This window comes from Coturnix japonica, unplaced genomic scaffold (assembly GCF_054131305.1).
Source record: "Coturnix japonica strain WE unplaced genomic scaffold, WE-NBRP24 Scf045, whole genome shotgun sequence".
Taxonomy (NCBI): Eukaryota; Metazoa; Chordata; class Aves; order Galliformes; family Phasianidae; genus Coturnix; species Coturnix japonica.
The window spans coordinates 1,527,604-1,548,203 of record NW_028188948.1 but is presented as its reverse complement, the minus strand read 5'-3'; the positions used below and the strand labels follow the sequence as shown (position 1 = coordinate 1,548,203).

General features: G+C 39.1%; 1 protein-coding gene across 1 annotated transcript in view; it reads right to left on the bottom strand.

Moving 5' to 3' along the window:
- The window catches only part of LOC146752443 (cytosolic carboxypeptidase 4-like), a 73,776-nt gene that overhangs the window by 20,451 nt on the left and 32,725 nt on the right, over positions 1 to 20,600 (bottom strand). The window contains exons 2-4 of the mRNA XM_085531862.1: positions 18,893 to 19,022; positions 14,403 to 14,534; positions 11,084 to 11,260 (exon numbers count right to left, since the gene is read on the bottom strand). Of these exons, the coding sequence (XP_085387988.1) occupies positions 11,084 to 11,260; positions 14,403 to 14,534; positions 18,893 to 19,022 (439 nt within the window). The remainder of the gene's footprint in view (positions 1 to 11,083; positions 11,261 to 14,402; positions 14,535 to 18,892; positions 19,023 to 20,600) is intronic.

Below are 20,600 nucleotides of genomic sequence, written 5' to 3'. Positions count from 1 at the left end.
AACTTCCTATGCGCCATCAGACTGCAGGGAACATAAAGCCCATCACATAGCTCATCCAGTGCTTTCATCTTTGGTGGAAAGCAGTAGTATTGGCCACGGTGTTGACTTTAGGTGCCTGTTCACCCAGGTGCAGGACATCTGAAGGTTGTGAGCAAGGTATTGTGTTGCTCAAGCGTGTTTATGCTGCGTTACAGAGCTGTCTCCCTTTTTCCCATCACTGCCAATTGGCGATGCATGCATGCATGCCCTGGGCCATCACAACATGGCTGTACAGCCCATTCTCTCCAACCCAGATGACAAGTCAGATCCAACTCTATTACTTCTCAATGCTGGGAAAAAGAACACAAGACAGACAATAATACAATGGAATTGAAGGCATAATATAACAGAAAAAGAAAGCGGCAGCGGAAATATCTTAACAAGTGCTGGTCCTCCATTGTTTTCACACAGAATTAGCATTTCAAATCAAATAAACTACTTAATTCAATTCTCAGCTCCCTCACAAGCTAACAGCATTTTATATTTATCTCCAAGTCAGAACAAGTCTTTCCACTTGTAGCCTGCTGGCCATCAGCTTTTAAAGGAATACTTCCCACTGAGATGCTAACCGTCCTTCTGATCATGTGGCAAAAACATACACATACTTAAAACCCTACTTAGTAAAAGAAGTCATCTCTACCAGGAATAAGCTACTGCAAAATGGACAGTGTTTCAGGGCTTTTTATTCCCATTGTATGTAGCTGTACTCCTCTCACAGACTCATTTGCAATATCGTTTTCAAACTCATTGAAAATCGCCTTTCTCATTTTGTTTCTGAGTGAATCTCTGATTCAATATTCTTGTGTAAGTTCACCTGCTACTTCCAGCACCACCAAAGGAAACTTTTCGCAATAGCCAAGAAGAGGTGGCACGCAGTAAGAGATTTGGTTAGGAATACTTTGGGAAAAACTTATTTAATCCAAGGCAGAACTTAATTGTGAAGTACACCAGGCTTCAGGCGGCTCTTCTCAGAAAGAACTCCTTGGGTTTTAGGTTACATTTCTGATCAGACGTCATAAGAAGAATAGCTTTTTCTTTTCCAGTCATTGCATTGAATTCTTTTTTACTGTCTTTAGTAGCAATTGCCATGAATTTTCAGTTACTTTCTTAGCTTCCCACATCTAATTCCTACATTACTTTGGCTGATACCCTTTTTCCCCTTTTTCTTTTGTTCACAGAGAATTAACCTATGCATTTTTCACCTCAGAATATCTTGATCATGATTAGGTAAATGGCCTCTACCACTGTTTACTCGTATCTGTCAGAATCTCTAGTAAACAATTAGTACTGGCAAAAAGGAAACAGACTAAAAGAAGTGAAATCCACCTCTTGACAATCCATCTATTACATAGATTCTTCATCAGTGTTATGATTCACTGTCCTCTATGCTCTAATTATCACCTTCTCTTTACTATTATACCAAGATGGGTTTTAACTAAATGTGTTCTCAATTCTTGATTAAGCTTTTTTTGGGATATGTAACAGAATCTATTTTAAAAACATTGGTTTTAAAATTTATAATACCTCCGTAATCTTTTTTTTCTTCCTCTTGTGGTCTGCTTTATTTATAATACATCCTCAGTCCTGGACTATTATCCCATATTAAGGGAAAAACATACATGAACACATGTTAATAGAAATGATGCGCTCTGCCCTTATTAAACGTAATTGGGTCATGATCACTGGTGTCTAGGTAACCACCAACTCTCACACCGAAGATTATTTCACCCTTTCCTATCATAGTGTGGTCCAGAATAGAGCTATATTGGATACAACATCTTTTGTACTAGAAAATAATCATCTGTAATGTTCGGAATCTGTAATAGAATTTACTGCTGCCTACACAAAATCTCAGGTACATAACACCTAGACAGAAGTCTCTATGACCACTCTCCTCTATGACCACTGGAAAGCAGTTCGGTTTATCCATCATTTACACAACCATTACCTTTCCATCTTTTCTTCCTTCTCTCAATTTCAGCTCTAAAAAGTTGTTAGATAATAACAATAATATATCTTTCCTTTTCACCAAGAACCGTACGTATCCCATGACACACAACTGCACTCATTTCCACATGCATCATCTAAGCTCCTCTTGGTATCATATTTGTTTGCTTTAAGAAGAAAGTGTGACGCCAAATCACACTTACACTTGTTTATTCCTTTGTCCATTTTTCTAAGTGGAACTCGCTTATGATAATTACTTGGTTGAAAATATTTTAACGATTCCTTGTCTCACTTCAGCAGCTATTCATCAAAGATTAATATTCTATACTCCAGAAGCTGCCTGTCTTGAGTGTCTGAGAGTAAAAGAAATACTGCAAAACATCAGCACTTGGATGTCTCCAAATTCTCCTTCTCTCACAACTATGAGTAGCCAACAACTTCTTTGATCTCTACTGTCTTCAGCTCGTTCACCTCTCATCTGTCCCCACTTATAGTATGTATGTGAATCACTTTTTAATTGTCCCTAATGTCTGCATTTCCATAGGCTGTGTGCTGTAATTTCTCTTTTCTGACCATGCATCTTCACTTGCAGATAGCCACCATCTGGCATCACATGCATCAAAAATTTCTTCCTTGGACAAAAATTAGAATATAGCAGGTTTCTCTTTGTCATCCATATGTGGTATACAACAGAGCCTCTTACCTAAAGATAAGCCATGAAGCTCCAGAAATATCATGTCTAAACATATTGCCTTCTCTGCCTCATAGATTACCCAGCACAAGCAACCTCTTTCATCTGTAAGTTTATCACATTCAGAAACACATATTTCTCCTCCGTTATTCAGAATTAAAGTGTTTGCAATTCAGTTTGGTTTAATTTACTTTGGAAATGAGTTAAGCCAAATTTAATTAAGGCCACCTTAATTCTGCTTCAGAGTGTTGACATGTGGCTTAATGTGGTTTAGCACAGGACTTTCCACTTGCTCCTTTAGCTAATTCAGAGGTACTTACCTGCACATTCTCATACAAACTATTATAGAATTCAGCCTGTTTTAATTAATTATCAAAACAGAAAGGTAACTTGGTTGCATTGTAAGTATTTTTAAGAGAAGAACCTGCAAGTTACTAAATCTCTCTTTAAACCAACAGAGAAAAAACTAGAGTACATCTGAAAATAGCAGGCAGACGAATTCAAATTCGTACAAGGAAATAATATTTAGCACTTTCTGATCCCTGGAACAAAATATCAGGGGACCAGATGGATTTCCAATCATGTGATGCTCTCAAATCCAGTCTGAATTCTTTCTTCTATGAAAAATCTTACACAAACACGAGGGTTTGGTACAAAGCTGCCTATGTAGTATAGGAGGTCAAAACCAGAAGAGCTGATGGTTCTTTCTGGGACCATAAGCTGAAATAAGTGTTGTGGAAGAAGGGAAAGAGGAATGACAATGCTATCAGTACAGGAGCTTAGCACATATGAAAAAAAAATATAAATCTCAATTGGGAACATAAAAAAGGAAAGACCAAAGAGACAAGAACTGGATGAGAAAAAAAAAGAAGAAGAAAGGATGCACCTACAGATTTCAAAGTTGGCAAGAATGAATAGAGTTAGTTTGATTTCTTTTTGACAAGACCAAGGGACCTACGATTGGATCATCCATGAATAAAGACAACAGTGGATGTGGCAGAGAACAGCAGATTAAAGAACCTGGGAGCTACAGCAGCTGTGAGAAGTACAGTGCAGAAATCAGTGGAGGGACAGAATGGAGGAGGAAGTGAGATTAAATTTCAATATATAGTTTACATTCAATATTGGACAGCATATCCAATATCACTAGTATGAACTAGTGGAGTTCACTGCTGCAGGAAATCCCATGTGGGAAAATATTACGAAAGGGGACAGAAAAGTGCCATAATTATCAACAGAGAAAGTTGCTCATTATCATTACCACACCCTCGAAATAATCAGGCCTCATGCTGCAGCATATGAAGCAGAAAGGAGGCAGGTCAGGTGGGCCGGTAGGATTATTTCTTCTTTTCCATGTCTTAGTGTAATTGAATCAGTTGCACTACAGCCTGGTTTTGTTCTCTTAGGAGCCACGAGGAACCAAACACTGTATGAGACAGGATACCTGATCATATGGACCAATGGTCTGATCCAGCATGGCAAATGTTATGATGCTAAGAGGGGTAAAAATCAATCTTCGCAGAAAATCCTGTGTATAAAAGACTTTGAAATTTAGATGCTTCTAAAATCCATGCAGAGTAAAAGACAAACGTGGCTCCTCTAGCCTGTGCTTTTGCAACCTCCCATTCTTATTTGCCATGCCTGAGGAGTTCATGATTAGACTATGAGCTTCATCAAAGGGCAATTTTCAGCTGCCAAATAGATTTGTACAATAAATCCACATGGGACCAGATTAACAAGCAAGAGAGACATCAGAAATCAAAAACCTAGCCGCTGTAATTCCACTGAAAACTTGAAAGGATGATGTGCAATGATATTTAGACTTTTAAAGAGACACTGCCAGAATACTACAGCTAGTTTTCATTAGGAATTTTGCTTTTCTGTCTCACATCCTTCCCAAGAGTTCTTTTCATTAGCAGACTTAAATCCCACTTATATTCAAGGCTGCACCGTTCAGAACTGTTCAGTGGGCTTCAGAAAGAGTAATATTTCATCCAAAGTGCAGCATCTTTTCCATGCAACCATAAATTAATTAATTGCAAATGAATTTTTTGATTCTAACATCTAAGTTGTCTGGGTTTGCAATGTCAGCACCTGGGAATCTTCGATCTAATCCCATCCACAACTCCCAGAAAATGGGTATGACTGAATACTTGCATTTCTGATTCCATGTAGTCTGGCTTTTTATTTCCTAGGGAAATAAAAAAAAAAGCTTCTAGGGAAGCAGCTCGATAACTCTTTCCAATCTGTACCTACTACCACCTTTCTTCCCAAGAGTATGGGAAGACTGGGCTGCAACCAAGCATCTAGAAAGGTTTAGAAGTAGTTGAGGGAGAAAACAAACAAACAAAACAGGTATCAGCTGTTTATGGTATATTGGAAGGGGAAAAAAGAGAAATATCAGCATTCAGAAATGTACAGAATCAAGGTAACATCTGTTTTCCTTTCCTGGGTCCCACAGAATCTGCTGTGTTCCTTGGTTTAACAAATAAACCAGCTGCTAACTAGGAGATGCTCACATCATTTGCAAGTAAAAGGAAAGAAACGCAGGGATTTGTTGGAACAAGCCCCTTAAGACTAAGCCCCAAACAGAAGTGGTAAACATCAGAGCTACAGCAACTGATCGATTATATACAGTAGTGGAAAAGAGTTGAGAGAAAGAGGGGAGCACATGATGGCTCTGCTTTGCTGTTCCAAATACATCCATGTCTAGTGTACCTCCACAGAACTAGATGCTTCCAACTCTGCAAAGTCAGATCTACAATGACCTCATCCCATCATTACTTTCTGTTGTGCTGAAGAAAAAAAAAAAACCAAAACCTAAAAAACACCACTAACAACAAAACACAAAGCAATTACAAACCACAACAAGGGAGGGAACCTGTTCTCCAGTTACACTGACAGACAGCCCTCGATAATCTATCAACAACAGAGACAAAGGAACTGATTTAAGATGCTATTACTTCCAAAGGGCTCAGATTGTGCTACTCTGTTTATTTAGGAGTTGGAGAAGTCGAGATCCTATTTGATCAGCTTTGAAATTGGTTCCAAAAGGCTGAGAAGTCAGCTGATTTTTCATTTCTCTGTAGTTCAAGGCCATATACATTTCTCCTTTTGTTTATATCAACAAAATCCGAGTTAGGATATAACACTCATTTTTTCTGCCAAGTCCGTGGAGAGTTCTCATCCAAGACTTTGCTCATCTGACTCAATCCAGCCTAAGAGGACCAGAAAATACAGGTTTGTGGCTGCAAGCCACAAGCCCTGGTGCTGTGCTTGCAGACTAATCATTATGTTGCTCTGGCCATCCAAGGAAGATGAATGCTCACCGTCTCCTGGTTGGTTTGCTCTTTCCCATGTGCCTTTGCTCATTTCCTAAATGCCATTAACCTTTATATCGTTGCATTAAGTGAAATCATCAAGACTAAAAGGTACCATTAGAATATCTTGAAAACTGAATCACAATTTACTGAAAAGGATTGGTGGGCACAAAAGGAGCATGAAAATACGGAAAACAGGATGCAAACGTTTGCAATGGGAAACAACTAAAGAAAACACAATGAGTAGAAAACCTTAATTTAATCCTTCACTCCTTAGATTACTACAAGATAACTATTTGTTTTTCTCTTATACTTCTCTTACAATTACAGCTGCTTCCAATTTGAATCACTTTGGACCAGAACTGGAAGCAGAACTATTTAGAAAAAAAAAAACAAAAAAACATTCTTCTATATTTCTTAGCATCTGCTTTTGAATGACGTGCCCAGGCCTCAGAGGGTTCACTAGATGCACGTTTTAGAGATGATTTTTTGGATAGAAACTTCTGGATGCTTGTGAAACTTACTCATACTTAGGAAAAGTGTAAAACGTGGGAGACAATGGAAACCAGAAATAGGAAAAGCCTCAGATTTCAAAGATGATGTAAACAATTTACTGGAATGCTCATCAGAAAGCCCAGAATAAACTCCATCTCTTTTCATTTCCCTTCTGCAAGTACTTATCAAATACGCTCTGTGGCAAGAACATTGCTGCAACCATTTCTGTTGGTGCCTGAATACTGGCATGAGTCCAAATTAAAATTATTTGCAAGTTTGTGCACTAGGCATCCAATTACAAGAATGATATACAAGAATATCATTGCTTCTGTATGCCAGTAAGACAACGTTATGCGACTGCAAACTCCCTCAAAACAACCCAATTTCTGACTATCGACTGTAATAAACTGCTTATGAATAAGGCATACATAAAAATTCCACAGAAATATAATATGTGATACGCAATAATAAGGAAGATAAAGAAAATCTTTCATTGCCTATAGATAACTATAAAGAAACAGAACTGCAATTTCAGGGACAAATGATGTATTAGTAACAATTTGGTTATTTTGGACAGAAATGGGTCAAACCAGAGCAGTCCACCTCTGAAAGAGTAGCAAGAGGAAAGGCTTTCATCTTGGCATACTGCTTTATTTCTGCCACACTTTCACGGCAATTCACTGGTTCATTACTTGTATAAAATAATTCAGTAAATGCTAGCCAGGTTACAGGGGATGGATAATGGCAGCTCTTCCCATTTATTAGACTCTCATCTCTGCAGTTACTGTATAAGGGGCCAGGATGCAGAGCTTTTCATCCAGTTCTGCTACCCGTTTATCAGCAGCTCTGTCCTTTTATCCCTCAGCATTTAAGTACTTCCATCTCCGAAATACAAACTATTGGCTCTTATCTAACAAGAAAGTTATCTTGGTTTTATGCCAGTATAGCATAGGAAAAACAAAAAGATGCAATTTATTAACCTTCTAAACAGAACGAGACAGACTTCAGCAAGATGGCACATGATTTGTGGAACACACGTTACATGACTAATGTCACATCCTCGCTCACACGAAGATGGCTCACAGAACCTTCAGGGACATTCACTCTCACAATTTATCTGGGGTGAGTTTTGTAGAGATGGGGGCTTCTAATTGTTAGACAGGCCATGACTTTTGACAGTTACTCTGGCCAGGCTCCACCTGCCAATTGCTGCCGTTACATCAGGCACAATTTTACCTCTAATTTCTCCTACTGTAAATGACTGGAGAGAATGCAAGCAAAATCAAATCAAACCAACCAACCAACCAACAAAACAACATCAGTTTTTCCTCACCTCTAGCTTGCTTTACCAGTTCAGTGAATTGAGTAGTTGGACTCAAAAGAAGAAAAACTTTTCCAACATGAAGATGGGTTCTATGGAAGAGCGTTCCTGAAATTCCCCAAATCCTCCTTTCAAAGGTGTTTTGAACAACTATCAACAATTTCTTATGAACGTATGGCCACTCTGCTCGGTGCTGCTCTCCCTGATTCCATCATCTTTGCAAATGGATGGCTTTTCCCTCTCATCAAGTCGGATAATAAAAGTTGGGGCATTCAATTCCCCTCATTCAGAAGCATTAGACTGGACAGAATTAATTTTTTCTCTTGACTCTCCCAAAGACTTTCTTCAAAAAGGGATCCACGTCACCAGTAAAATCTCCTTCAAAGGGTACTGTCAAAATATCTGGAATAATTTAAAAACTCATTTGTTACTCCTTGTTGCGTGTATCCCTTTGAAGCAAGAAGCTGAAGTCTATTTACATCAGTACTTCATCTCCTCTACCAGGCACAACATGTCAAGGAAAATGCCTTTCCAACACCACATGTACTGAGAGAGCACGGAGCTGAGTTTTGAGATTTGCCATGTTTCTACTATATCTGTTTTGGAACGCAAATGTATACATGGCTCAAAATACATCAAACTCGTAGGATGGTGAATACAGTTAGTAATCTGAACATCCCAGTGCAGTACGTTACTACAGGCGTCTTAACTAGTCAGCCAAGAATCAAGAAGAATAAAGTGTAGTACAATAGGATATGGTAAAACAAAGAGCTATGCCAGTTTAAAAATGAATCACACTGAAGGAACTTAGGAGAATATCCATATGCATCAGTGCAGATTTGATTCTTTTGGGCCAATATTTGCTCCCGATTGTACTGAATAGAGCTTTCTATGGCACAGCCTTATATTCAGTATTCTGCAAACCAAATAAGACAAGATGGCTCAACAAAATCCTGCAAAAGGAGGACAGTAATACAAACCTGGAGGGCAATAGGTCCAGTGAGGGAGTTAATACAGACTGCATTCACACTGGGAGAGAAATGATAGGCAGTTTCTGATTACTTTTTGATTGTGAGATTGTAAACTGGTAGAAGTAGGAAGGAGAATTCCTTGTTGAAATGGACTGCTTTGTTTTAGGCAGCTTTCAAATGGAGACACTGCTGTTCTAAGACTCAATTGGACAATCCAGACAAAATCAAAGAGAGTCTGGATTTTTTTTCCCCTTCTTTTCTTCTTCTTTATGTTGAATAAAACCTTAGATAAGATCAATAGTTTCTTTAGTTTTATGTTTCTCTTCCTTAAGGGTAGATGGCTTATTGCATTTCCATTGATCACACAGACAGGGAGATTCAACAGAGACAAGTCATCTTTTCTTTTGCTCTCATTTCTGCCCTCCCCCCATACCCATTTGAAATCAAATGACTTTTAATCGAGGCTGGGGTCACAACTGTTTCTCATTTACATATCACTAGTAACAAATTCATGCCTTATTTTTCACTCACTAAACTGCTTTAGAAATGAAAGTCACATTTCTATACATGATATGCCACACACCGTGCAATCGAAAAACTTTAGGAACTTCTTTTCTGGGCCTCTCTATCAGACAGGTTACCTCAGCCCTCCTACAACATTGCTCTGTGGTGAGAGGGGGCTTACCTGACAGCCCTGTGTATTTAATATTTAAGCTTCTTACAGTCTCTACAAAGCCTTCCTCTGTTTTTTCCTAAATCCTTTGCAAACTCCCTATCAGATATGTGCAACTTCAAGCACAAGAAGTTTGTATCTCAGTTTACAGTCAGCAAAGCAGCTACATTCACCATTATTTTCACCATTTTCAAGAAGGAAGAAAGTCAAAGATCAGGATCCAGAACTGCTACCAACACCATTAGAAGCCTGACCACCAGCTTACTGAGTGGTGGTGCACTTGGGAGAACATTGCATAAAACATTTTAGATCTGCTGGCACAACTTATGCAAACTTGGGTTGAAAATACTGAAGGAAGTAGAGAACAAATCATTAGACACTGATATAACCTGATGTCCAACTGCTTTTAGATGTTACTCAGATTATCTAGGAAATGAGTTAAATTCTCCATGGAGATCACTAGGAGTTTTGCCACTGACATTAGTCAAGGTAGAATTTCTCCCCACTGTCTGAAGGAAATTTAAAACCCCACCACAACCTGTGGTACCTATTGCACCCCATCAGCACTTCTCAGAGTAGGGAGCACTAGGTGTAATGCTCAGGGCAGTTATATTCTCTTTCTTTAAACCATCTTCAGATATTTCTTCTGCCTTTTCTATCTAAGAAATGATGTGAGTATAGTAGAGCACTGTTAAAACAGTAGCTGAGTACTTGCTGGCCACATTCTATGGAATGTAAAAGGATTAACATAGAACTTGCAAAGAATAATTTGAACGTCTTATTAATTGTTATTTGTAACAATGGCTTTTTCCTTAAGGGTCTTTTCGGATCCTTAACCACATATTAATGCTGTATAGATAAGGATTGCTCCCTAGTGGGAGAAATAAGGTGGAGCACAGAATCCCTTCCATGGAAAGCAACAGGTTTGGGAAAGGAACAAAAAGAATTCACCAACTGAGCAAGTGGAGAATTATGTACAGCTAAATACAATTACCAGAGCTCAAACCATGTACTTAAAAAGTGCCAAGAGGCTCCTGTCTCTGATGCACTCAGCACAAGTACAGCCCTTCCCACAGTATCTGGAACATAATTTGGTAAGAAATTTAGCTCCATTTAGTTCACAGTTAAAGCTGTGGCTTCAGCTCATAGATGAGCTACCTTTGGCTGTCAGTAACAAACTCCAAGTGCAGAATTCTCAGTGCAGGCTCTTAAGTTTAGCCAAGCAAATGCCCAGATAGACTGCAACAGGAAGTGTACGACTCCTAATATTCATGTTAATTACCTCAGATCTACTGTGAATACCATTATAAAGACACAGTCTGTATCATCTCAAAAACACTCCTTCATTCAGCTCAATATTTTTGGCATTAGACTGGAATTTCTTTTTATTTCACTGTCAAATGAAACCTCGTAGCAAGGAACCTACTTCCCTGGCATGGAAGATTAAAAGTGAAGGATCGTGGAAGGATTTAACTGAGAAGAAACTCAGTAGAATGGCTACACTTATATTATAGAAGGAAGCTGGCAATACCAAACAGCATAAAAACAGCACTCTCTATTCTCCCAAGCTCATTAGACACACATTAGAAGGAGTGTGCCATGTAGTTCTTTGGAAGAGGTACTTACTTTGTAGAGACCATGGCTGCAGCCGCAGTACGTGCTCTCCATGGTGTAGCTCCTCAGCACACCCATTTCTTGCCATACCACCACCCGGGCTGTTGACTCGCGGGACTTTTCTACAAGGAAGCTGCAGCTGTTCATGACAAATGCAGGGGCCACTTTGTCCAGGATTTTAGGAAGAGTCTATAAGAAAGTATCAGCAATGAGAAAATGAATCAAACAGATGTACATGCATTTATATCACAAATACATCTACAAGAGGCCTATGCTGTTTAAAGCGCGTATCACCAAAGCTACCTGTAGAAACTGTCACTGTGATAGTTCCAGTTAGTGCCAAACTGGACTCATCTTCATCCCAAGTGAAATCTTCATATTCTAATGTTTTGTTGTGTTTGTTTGTTTTTTTGTCCCCAGTCACAGACAAAAATGCTGTAAGTACATTTGGTACATCCCATCCAAAATGATGTCTTTGCACATCCTATAGTTTTGGACTGCTGAAGTCACTTATGAAGCTTTATTTTTTAAGCTGCTTCAACATTAACTACATTTTCCTGTTCTGCCTAGAGGGCTGCAGTCATAGCTCAGCACACAATGTTTCCATTCTTTCCTTTCCAGCTCCTCCTCACAATTTGACAAGGGATTCAGCTATAGGAGGAATTTTGTTTGAACACAGCACACAGCAAAGAAGGGGAATGCATAATCCCACTGAAGGTCACAGATAATTATAGGAAAATAGAGCTTAGCATTTAACTATCTTGCATTGTGAAATAAACCAAACTATTCTCATCTGGGATCAAATGGTACATTGAATGCACTCTGTATAGAAAGCGGCAATAAAGAGTAAATATGAAAATTCAGTAAAATTACCTCTTAGCTCTGAGTGATTTTCTTATTCTAGAAATCATGTTTCTCAACAGCAGCCTATAAACACTGCTAATACACAGCGCTATCAAATATTTCTATCAGTGTGGATGCAACACTTCTTCATGCTAACTGTAAAAGTATATACTAGATACCTTAACACTAGGTGTACTCGGTGTAGAAATTGGGCATTTACATACAAAAGCACATATGTGCATATAAACCTTTGTGCTTGCATCCCAGTACATGCCCAAAGACCATCCAGTGAAGAGCTTGTAAAATAAGAACGTTCATTATTTCTTTGATGACAGCTTTCTTAAACTTCTGAATGGAATGGAATCATACAGAAGGAGTTTCTGCTCATTGCTAATGGCATTGACCCTCAAATTTCATTCAGTTTGGGCAGCGAAAGCCAACCAGCTAATTTCACTTTCCAATAACAATCAGTGAAACTGATTGATTCTAAGCAATTCTAGTTCCACTCTGTTGAGCTTTACATCACAGTTCTGTACAGGACTGCTTGGTTTCATCAAAATTGAGAAAATAACATTTAATAGCTGGTCTTCTCTTAAAGGATGACTGACGCAGAAGATAAAATCTTTGGCCTAAACTGTTCTGCAATATCCACTGCAAACATCATAATCATACATACCTCTGTAATAAGAAAGTAAATGTTATTTTCAGCATATCCAATCTATAGCTATGAATGGACCCTACCAGTTCTGTAAGGTACAGACATAAAGATCTATAAGGTCCATTCATCAGCAGAAAAAAACCTTGTGAACAGATAACTGGAACAAAGTGAGAGATTACATTTCAAACCTGAGACCAGCATGAGCCTAACTCTTAAGTCAAGATCTACAGTGTGCTATTAAGAACTACAGCATTCCTTTTCCTGGGAGAATACCGAACAGAGGAATCTTTAAAATTGATTACTTGCTCTGAACTAAACATCCACTGCTTCTGAATTGCCCTCAAAGTACAATTTGCTGCAAAATATTATGATTCCGAGCAACACATCCAGGTTTTCCTGGAGCTGGGTTAAAAATAAAGCACAGTCACCCAAACAATTATAATCCTGAACACAGTCATGAGATCCAGCTAAACTGCGTGTGAAGGTTCAGATAGTTTTCATTCTGTCCTTATCTGAAACAGCACACAGATTTTTGTAAATATATGCTATGAAGTACCATAATCAGATCTCTAATCCAGTTTAGTTTTTAAAACAATTGAAATTATATGCATAATCAGTCTTCTATATTTGATTAAATAAAAACGCTGGCAGGTAACAGTAATGTCTCTGTAGTCAGGACTCATTTAGAAGCATTATCAAATCTGAATTTAATATTCCTTTCATTTTACCAGCTTTCACTGGATTTCACACTAATAGTTCTTTCCCCTCTGCTTTTCTCATTAATTACCTTTCAATTGTATTTCTGGGAGGGTGAAAACGCATCTTTTCAAAGGATTCTTTTATGACAACACATTACTTTAACCATGCTCCCTGTCTCTCATACAGCTGGATTTAGCATGCACAAAAACGGGGGTGCTGCCCATGTCCATAAACCTCCGTTCCCATTTGGTCAGAATGGAATTAGGATTCTTTACTGAGGTCCCTTCAGAGATTACTGTCAAAGGGGCCTGGAATGGTGATTAAAAGGAGAAATCCTGAAGTTGGGTTTTCCAATGTCAATGCTACGCATGTCATCTGAGGCCAAGTATTAGGAAGTAACAATGCCTCTTTCTCCCACGAATCAAGGGCTACAGCAAAGGCTGTTCAAAAATCACAATTTTCTTGAGGTATTTTGCTCATGTTTTTGGGAAGTAAATACATGGAGAGCAGGATCGTCCCCGATTACTCATGGGAGGAAGGAGAGAAACTTCCCATATTTTGCAATCACAAAGCCTTTCATCTAGGCCACTGCAGATTCTTGGACACCCTTGGAGGCTTGCTCTTGGTTTCTTCATTGCAGATTCAAGACAGGCACCAGATGCTGAAAGCAGCATTTGAATTCTGTTTGTGTAACAGTGAACTATCCTCAGCCTTTTCAAGCCCACTGATTTCAAATACAACAAGCGATGTTCTGACTGTAAGCACCCTTCCTGCTTTTCCTTGTGAAACAAGTGTTTCCACGGGGACTTCTCGTGAGTTGAGGGTGAGAGAAGCACATGTATACTTGGAACTTATAAAACACAAAAATACAACATTTCTATTAGTCAGCGGCAGTGACAACAAAACAGCATCTTAATGAAATGAATTAGAGATCCACCTATTGACAATATTCTCGCAGATATCTGGTGCATGAAGATAGTAGGAATCATTTAAACTTTTCTGGATCTCTACTCCTCTGCTGCAAGACAAGTTTGCACCTACCAACAGAACTTGTGATCTGACCTCATCTTAAAGAGGGATGTAGGTGCACATATATGCCAACAACTGTAGAAAGGAACAAAGCAGACCTACCCTGTAGCCAACATCTTCTGTGATAACTGCTGTGTCGACCACGCAACCTGCTTGCCACAAGGTCTCTTTGATACTGCAACCATAGAGGAACACATTCTTTTTCTGGGAGTGTCCATGGTAGTCACAGAACACCTAGGGAGGAAAGAAAGGCAAAATCTGTAATACTGAAGTAAGCTTTGTGGTTCTTCACAACAGACACTATAAATACTAGAGGATTGTATGTGAGGAATTACACCTTTGTCAGTGCTCTTCAGACAAACTCAGAGCAGAGCTCTGGGCCAAGCCTATAATCAGTGTCAAACTTTGTTAGTCAGCCGTACCTCGTTTTACCTATTGGAACTGACATGATCTCATGAATCCAGTGTCAACACCGGTGCATTTCTGTCCACAGCAGAAATAAACATGACATCTGTGCAAGATTCCATGCCAACCGAGGAACCTGAGAGTTCATGGTAACTTATGATACAACGGAGCAATTTGTTGGGCTCCTCTGACTTCTCAACTCTAGCATTAGCCTCAGGAGATTTTAAAACTGCACCTTTTGCCAGCAATTAATCACCTTGGCTTCTTTAAACACAAAAACTGTGCTACACAATGTTTAGGAAAATGTAATTGTGCAGTTGTGTAAAAATGTATTGTATGTGGTCAGATACTTACATGAATTCCTGGACATAAAGCACGGGACATTATCTTTGTCAGACAAATAATCTGATTCCACACAACGTAATGTATCTATTTAATCCATCTCTCATGTCAGCTATCATATAAACTAGGTACAAGGTACATTCCAGGTTTTAATGGAAGTTTTGATTGCCTTCATAGGCACATATCAACTTTGATAAAAATGAAAATCACGATTTAATGACCCAAGAGGAAAATATTGACCCAAGTGTTAAATAATAATCAATCTCATTGCCCTCCGGAATATGAAGTCAATATAGACACTGCTGTTACATATATTCTCCATGTCTTTATCAGAAACATTCAGAAATCCAGCAGTGAAAAGACAAGGATTTCTAAAGAGAAGAAATTGGTTTGTTTTAAGGCAATATTCATTGCCGATTAGAAAGGAACATCGTGATATCATTTAAATAGTTTTCTGAGGCATCTATCAGAGACAAAGGGACAGGTGTCATAAGGTAGGGAAGCACTGTGGATCAATTAAAAAGATGAGGAAGAAAGATACATATTCTTATATAAACATAGACAGGAGGAGAGAAACAGATGGAATAGATCAACTTCTTCCACCAACTGTTAAGGCAAGTTTTACCCTAGTATGCTTGTTTAGTAGTTATACAGTAACTCAGTTTAGCTGCAGCCAGTCAGGAAGTTTAATTACCTAAGGAACTGAGCATTTAAATTCCTCCAGCTGCTCTGACAAGCTGCACGTTGATTGGAGATGCTAAGACGCTCACACGCAGATTCATCCCACAAGTCCTAGTTAACAGGACTGCTATAGCCACAGAACATCCTGAGTTGGACAGGACCTGTAAAAGGATCACCCAGTCCAACACATGGGGCTTATGCAGTCCTACACTTCAAGCAACTGCCTGAAAAACAGGGAATTATCCCATAAAGCCCCCTTCTAAACAGCTGCATTTATTGGTTCTTTTAATGACAGGCATTTTTCCAGTTAGCGTTCCATCTATGCTTCCAGCAATACAGTCATAGATTAGTTTAACCACAGGTACCAACTAGAATTTACTCCTATGAATATCAAAGAAGGTTTTATAGCTGTGGTTCTATTTTGAGGCAGAGATCCCAGCTCAACCAGGTATCAATTACCTGCCAATTTACAGAATTACTAACATGCAAGATGCATATATTATTACCTAAAAGATTACTTATCAGAAACCACACAGGGATGATCAGCTGCTCAGATAGCTGTGCTGCCTGATAAGCAGGAGGTCCATAATTCTGCATCTCAAGAGTGAATCCTTAAGTGACAAGTCTGGAACAAGCCTTCCATATTAGTAAAGCATTGTAAAAGCCAGGCTCTGTAACACCACTATTTCATGCCATGGGATGAATCCATGACTGCCACCCACCTCCACAGCAGAGAAGTCAACACTACTGGAAATGTTTCCATTCCATTTGTGTATCATATATACCTACATTTTAATTAATTTTACTGAGCACTGCAGTTATTCTCAATGTTTATGACAAATCGTTTTGTTTTTGTTTTTACAATGCATTCTTCTGCTCTATTTTTATTCTACAGAGTAGCTCAAGCCTCACCACTCAGCCAAGACAAAACTGTATTTTATAGTTGCAGCACCCAATGAAGAACTTTCCTTGGGTTAAGCCTGGGCAACCACAAGGTAAACTTGAGACCTACCCACCCCTTTTTTCTCTCTATCCTTCTTGTACAGCTGTGACACCAACACACAGTCAAATTCCAAGTCTGGTGTTCACTGGGGTATGACTCAAGACACACATGCAAATTTTTATCTATTTAAAGTAATGTGCCAGCACTGAGCACCACAAAGGTAAGGACTGCTTTCAAACTCAAAAACAATCCCCCTCATGACTCACAGAATCAGGAAGCTTTTAAAACAAAGGAAAAGCAAGACAGAAAATGGATGCAAATACTCTTTTTTTTCCTTAGTAGCTTCGTGAGAGGACCCAATCTCAGACTGCTGAGGTAGACACGTTTAGGATGCTTTGCTCACAAAAAGCTATGTACTTGCAGTCAGATTCTGTTTCCAACCTTGATAGAATATCTCAAAAAGCAAACACCGCTTTGTGTCTCCTGGTCCCTAACAGCATCTTCCTGTCCCCTCCAAAAGTAACTTGCTCTTTGCTGCAGCTTGATCCCTCTGTAAGAGCTACACTTTTCCTGTTGCATCCTGCAAGTGCACTGTCAACTGTAATTCACAAACTGCACATTTCCTCACCACGAATGCTCAAGGGGAAAAAGCAACATCTCTTTCCCCTTCAGTCCTAGCTGCTCCCAAGCTTAGCTCTCTGATACTCCCGCTGCTCTCAGTTGAAAAGAAACCACCCTCAGTGGAGAGTTGCAATACTACAGCGTATCCAGCCCCTTCTTTTACTAGGGTTTCCAAAACCAACAAGAGAAGCAAAAATAAATAAACAAATAAAGCACTTAGATGGCTGTTTTCTATGGCTGAAGTTACCAATTAAAATGGGTTTGGTTTGAAAGGCCGCTAACTTTAAAGTTATTTCCTTTTCACTTTCAAGAAGCTTTCCTTTCCTTTGAAGAAACTGCTTGCACATCCCCAAGATAAATTAAACTAATTCACTCCACAGAAATCATTTGGCTATCAGTGAAATTGCCTTCATGGCATCTTGGCAGTGAGTGCAGGGCAGAAGAAATCCAGCTTCTTCTGGAGTTGGGAAAAGACATTTGCGAGCATGTATAAACCAAAATCAATGTACTCTTCAAAGGCAAAGAAAAAATCAGTTTACCACGTCTGACATACTGCCTGTGAGTGAGAGACATGATACGATCAATAGTCTTACTTCACTCAGCAAGATGAAAACTTCCACTGGGCGCATGTTCAACTTCATGCATCTGGATGTGACAGGGATGGTTATGATAAATTTAAATTAAAAAGGCCCAATACGATTAGCACAATAAAACAAAACTGATCAGATGTAGCTCAAAACCCAAAGAAAATGTAGGTGGAATAAACTCTCAGATACAAGCTGAACTTCCAGTAGATTCCTTGGAGTGCAGAGCTCGATGTCAGGGCTGTCATTTAGGCCAAAAATAGCATATTTCCACAAATATTCACTTAAAGAAACTCACAGACATTTTCACCTTGTCTGAGGATTTTCTCATCAAGACCAGAGTGAACAGTGCATCTTAGGACATTTCCTGCCTAACTGGGGCTATAAGAAGCCAACTTGCTGTTCCATCCACTTCCATTCTGTTCATCAACATTTGAAACCATCAGTGTTTTTTTTTTATCCTGAGGTCTCAGAACTATTCATTCTGTTGGGCATCAAGACCGAACAGATGGGGACAGATCCCAGACATATGCCAGTAGTATCACCCCTCATGAACTTCCGGTAGTTCCCCCAAAAAGTCATTTTCTTCTCACTGAAGCAGCAGAAAAGTTCAACCATTTTGAAAGCTAACTTGTGTTTCTCTGATTGCACAGATTGCTCCAGTTTGGGCTTTTGCATGATCCATTCAGACTATGTCTTCACAGAATTTCTCCTGTCATTGCCAGAAAGATAACAATAACTTACTAACAATATCTAGTTTAGCTGAAGTACTTTGAGGATACTAAGGAGCTGTAAGGAATTTGTATTCACTCTGCAGGTGCACGAAGACTCTGAAGTTTGGAGTTGGTTAGAAGATTCAGTAGATAACCCAAGACTTTCAAAAACACCCCACAATGATGAAAGTATAGCGGTATAGTATGCTTTCCATATCTCTAACCATAAAACAGGGCTGTTGACACAACTGCAATAATCCATCTGCGTGCAATAACCCATAGAAGATACAGGGAGTTACTCACCACAGGGGCCCGGTTGATGCTGCGCAGATAATACAGAAGACCTTTGGTGTGGTAAATTGTTGGATGGAGCTGAGAACTGGGAGTCAGCCACTGCCTGTTCAGATCATCTCCACTCAAGGAACAACGGTGGCTGAAATCACAAAGCAACACATCACAAACAAAAGTTGATTCCAAAGAGTTCCTGATTCTGGCAAGACCTGGCACAAAGATGGGGAATGCCAATTAAAACACAGATCAAAGACTTTTAACACTGGGTTGGAATGAATCAACAGTCGGTACATTTCAGAGGTGCGTACCACCATGCAGATTTTATCATCCCCTTTCCTTCCAGAATTCAGACAGTTACAGCCCTGAAAATAAATGCAGATTTTCCTTTACTTAAGTACATACACAATCAGGACCACTTACAAACAAAATTACCTTCGGAAACGCTCTAAATTCTGCGCTATCTACAAAACTCACCCAGCTTACGTGCACAGCAAAGGCTTCTCAAAACCTCCACAGCAAATAAGTACATCCAACTCCTACTCATTCTAATTGAAGACAGGTGCTTGAATCTCTTCGACCAGCCTGAAATATGTATGCACTTAAATGAGATGAGCTGGATATCTCATTTAAGCTCCTCCGCTCATGAGAAATGTAGCTATCTGAAGCACATCAAGAAGATCTTGATGCATGCTACATCATTATGTGGAACAATTACCTAGATTCACTGCAAAGACTGGATAAAAAGCTAAATAAGGATCCTAGATTTGCACTGAGAAAGTGTTTTCATTAGTTGGATTGAAAATATTCTGCTCCTGACTCAGTGATCAGTGAAAAAATCTGCAGGATATTTGATTGTAAGGAGCAGCACATCATTGTACAATTTTGCAGAATCTGACTAATTTCCCTCATTAGTGATTGTGTGCACTGCAGAGCCTAATTATTGTAAGTACTGGACAAATTTCTAGCTACAGAGTTACATCCAGCTTTGCTGTTCCAGCCTCCTAGTCACAGAATAAGTACAGATGTATTCCTGGGGACACAATCTGGCGGTCTGAAGATAGAATCTCGCATTGCAACTGGGGTGCATTGCATCCAGCGTTATCAGTGAGCCTTGCAAATAATGCTTGCAGAAAAAAGGTCTTAAGGCTGGAATACTTCAAAAAATACTAGATACAATGGAGAACTGGTTAAGAAAGGAAAACAAAGAAACAATAAAATCCACTAAAAATGTCATACGTTTCTAATGGAGAAAAACAAGGTCTCTGATGCCATCTTGGGGTTTCTGGCAACATCACAAGACTCATTCTGACTTTACTCTAGTTTCAGTGTTACCTGAATTCCCTTTTTTCCTCATAACCCACAGCTGCTACATTGCTCATTCTGAAAGCTGAAAAATATTGCCAGTAACAAAAGCATGAGAAGTCACTGAATGCTTCTACCAAATATTCTATGTAAAAACATGACCGTTTCTGTTATGTTTCTTAATAGCCCTTCAGGCAAAGTTACCTGCAGGCTCACCTTTCCTGACCTGCAAGAGAACAGATGCTCAGCTGAGATTTACAAGTGTATTTCTGCCAAGAACTTGTGTGCATACACAGTTTCCTTCCAGCAGGCGTAACTCCATTCTAAAAGTCACTAAACAAAAAGCCAGTTTGTAAATATATATATAAATTATTTTTCTTTCTGAACACAAGAAGAAATTAGATGTTCTCTTAGAAAA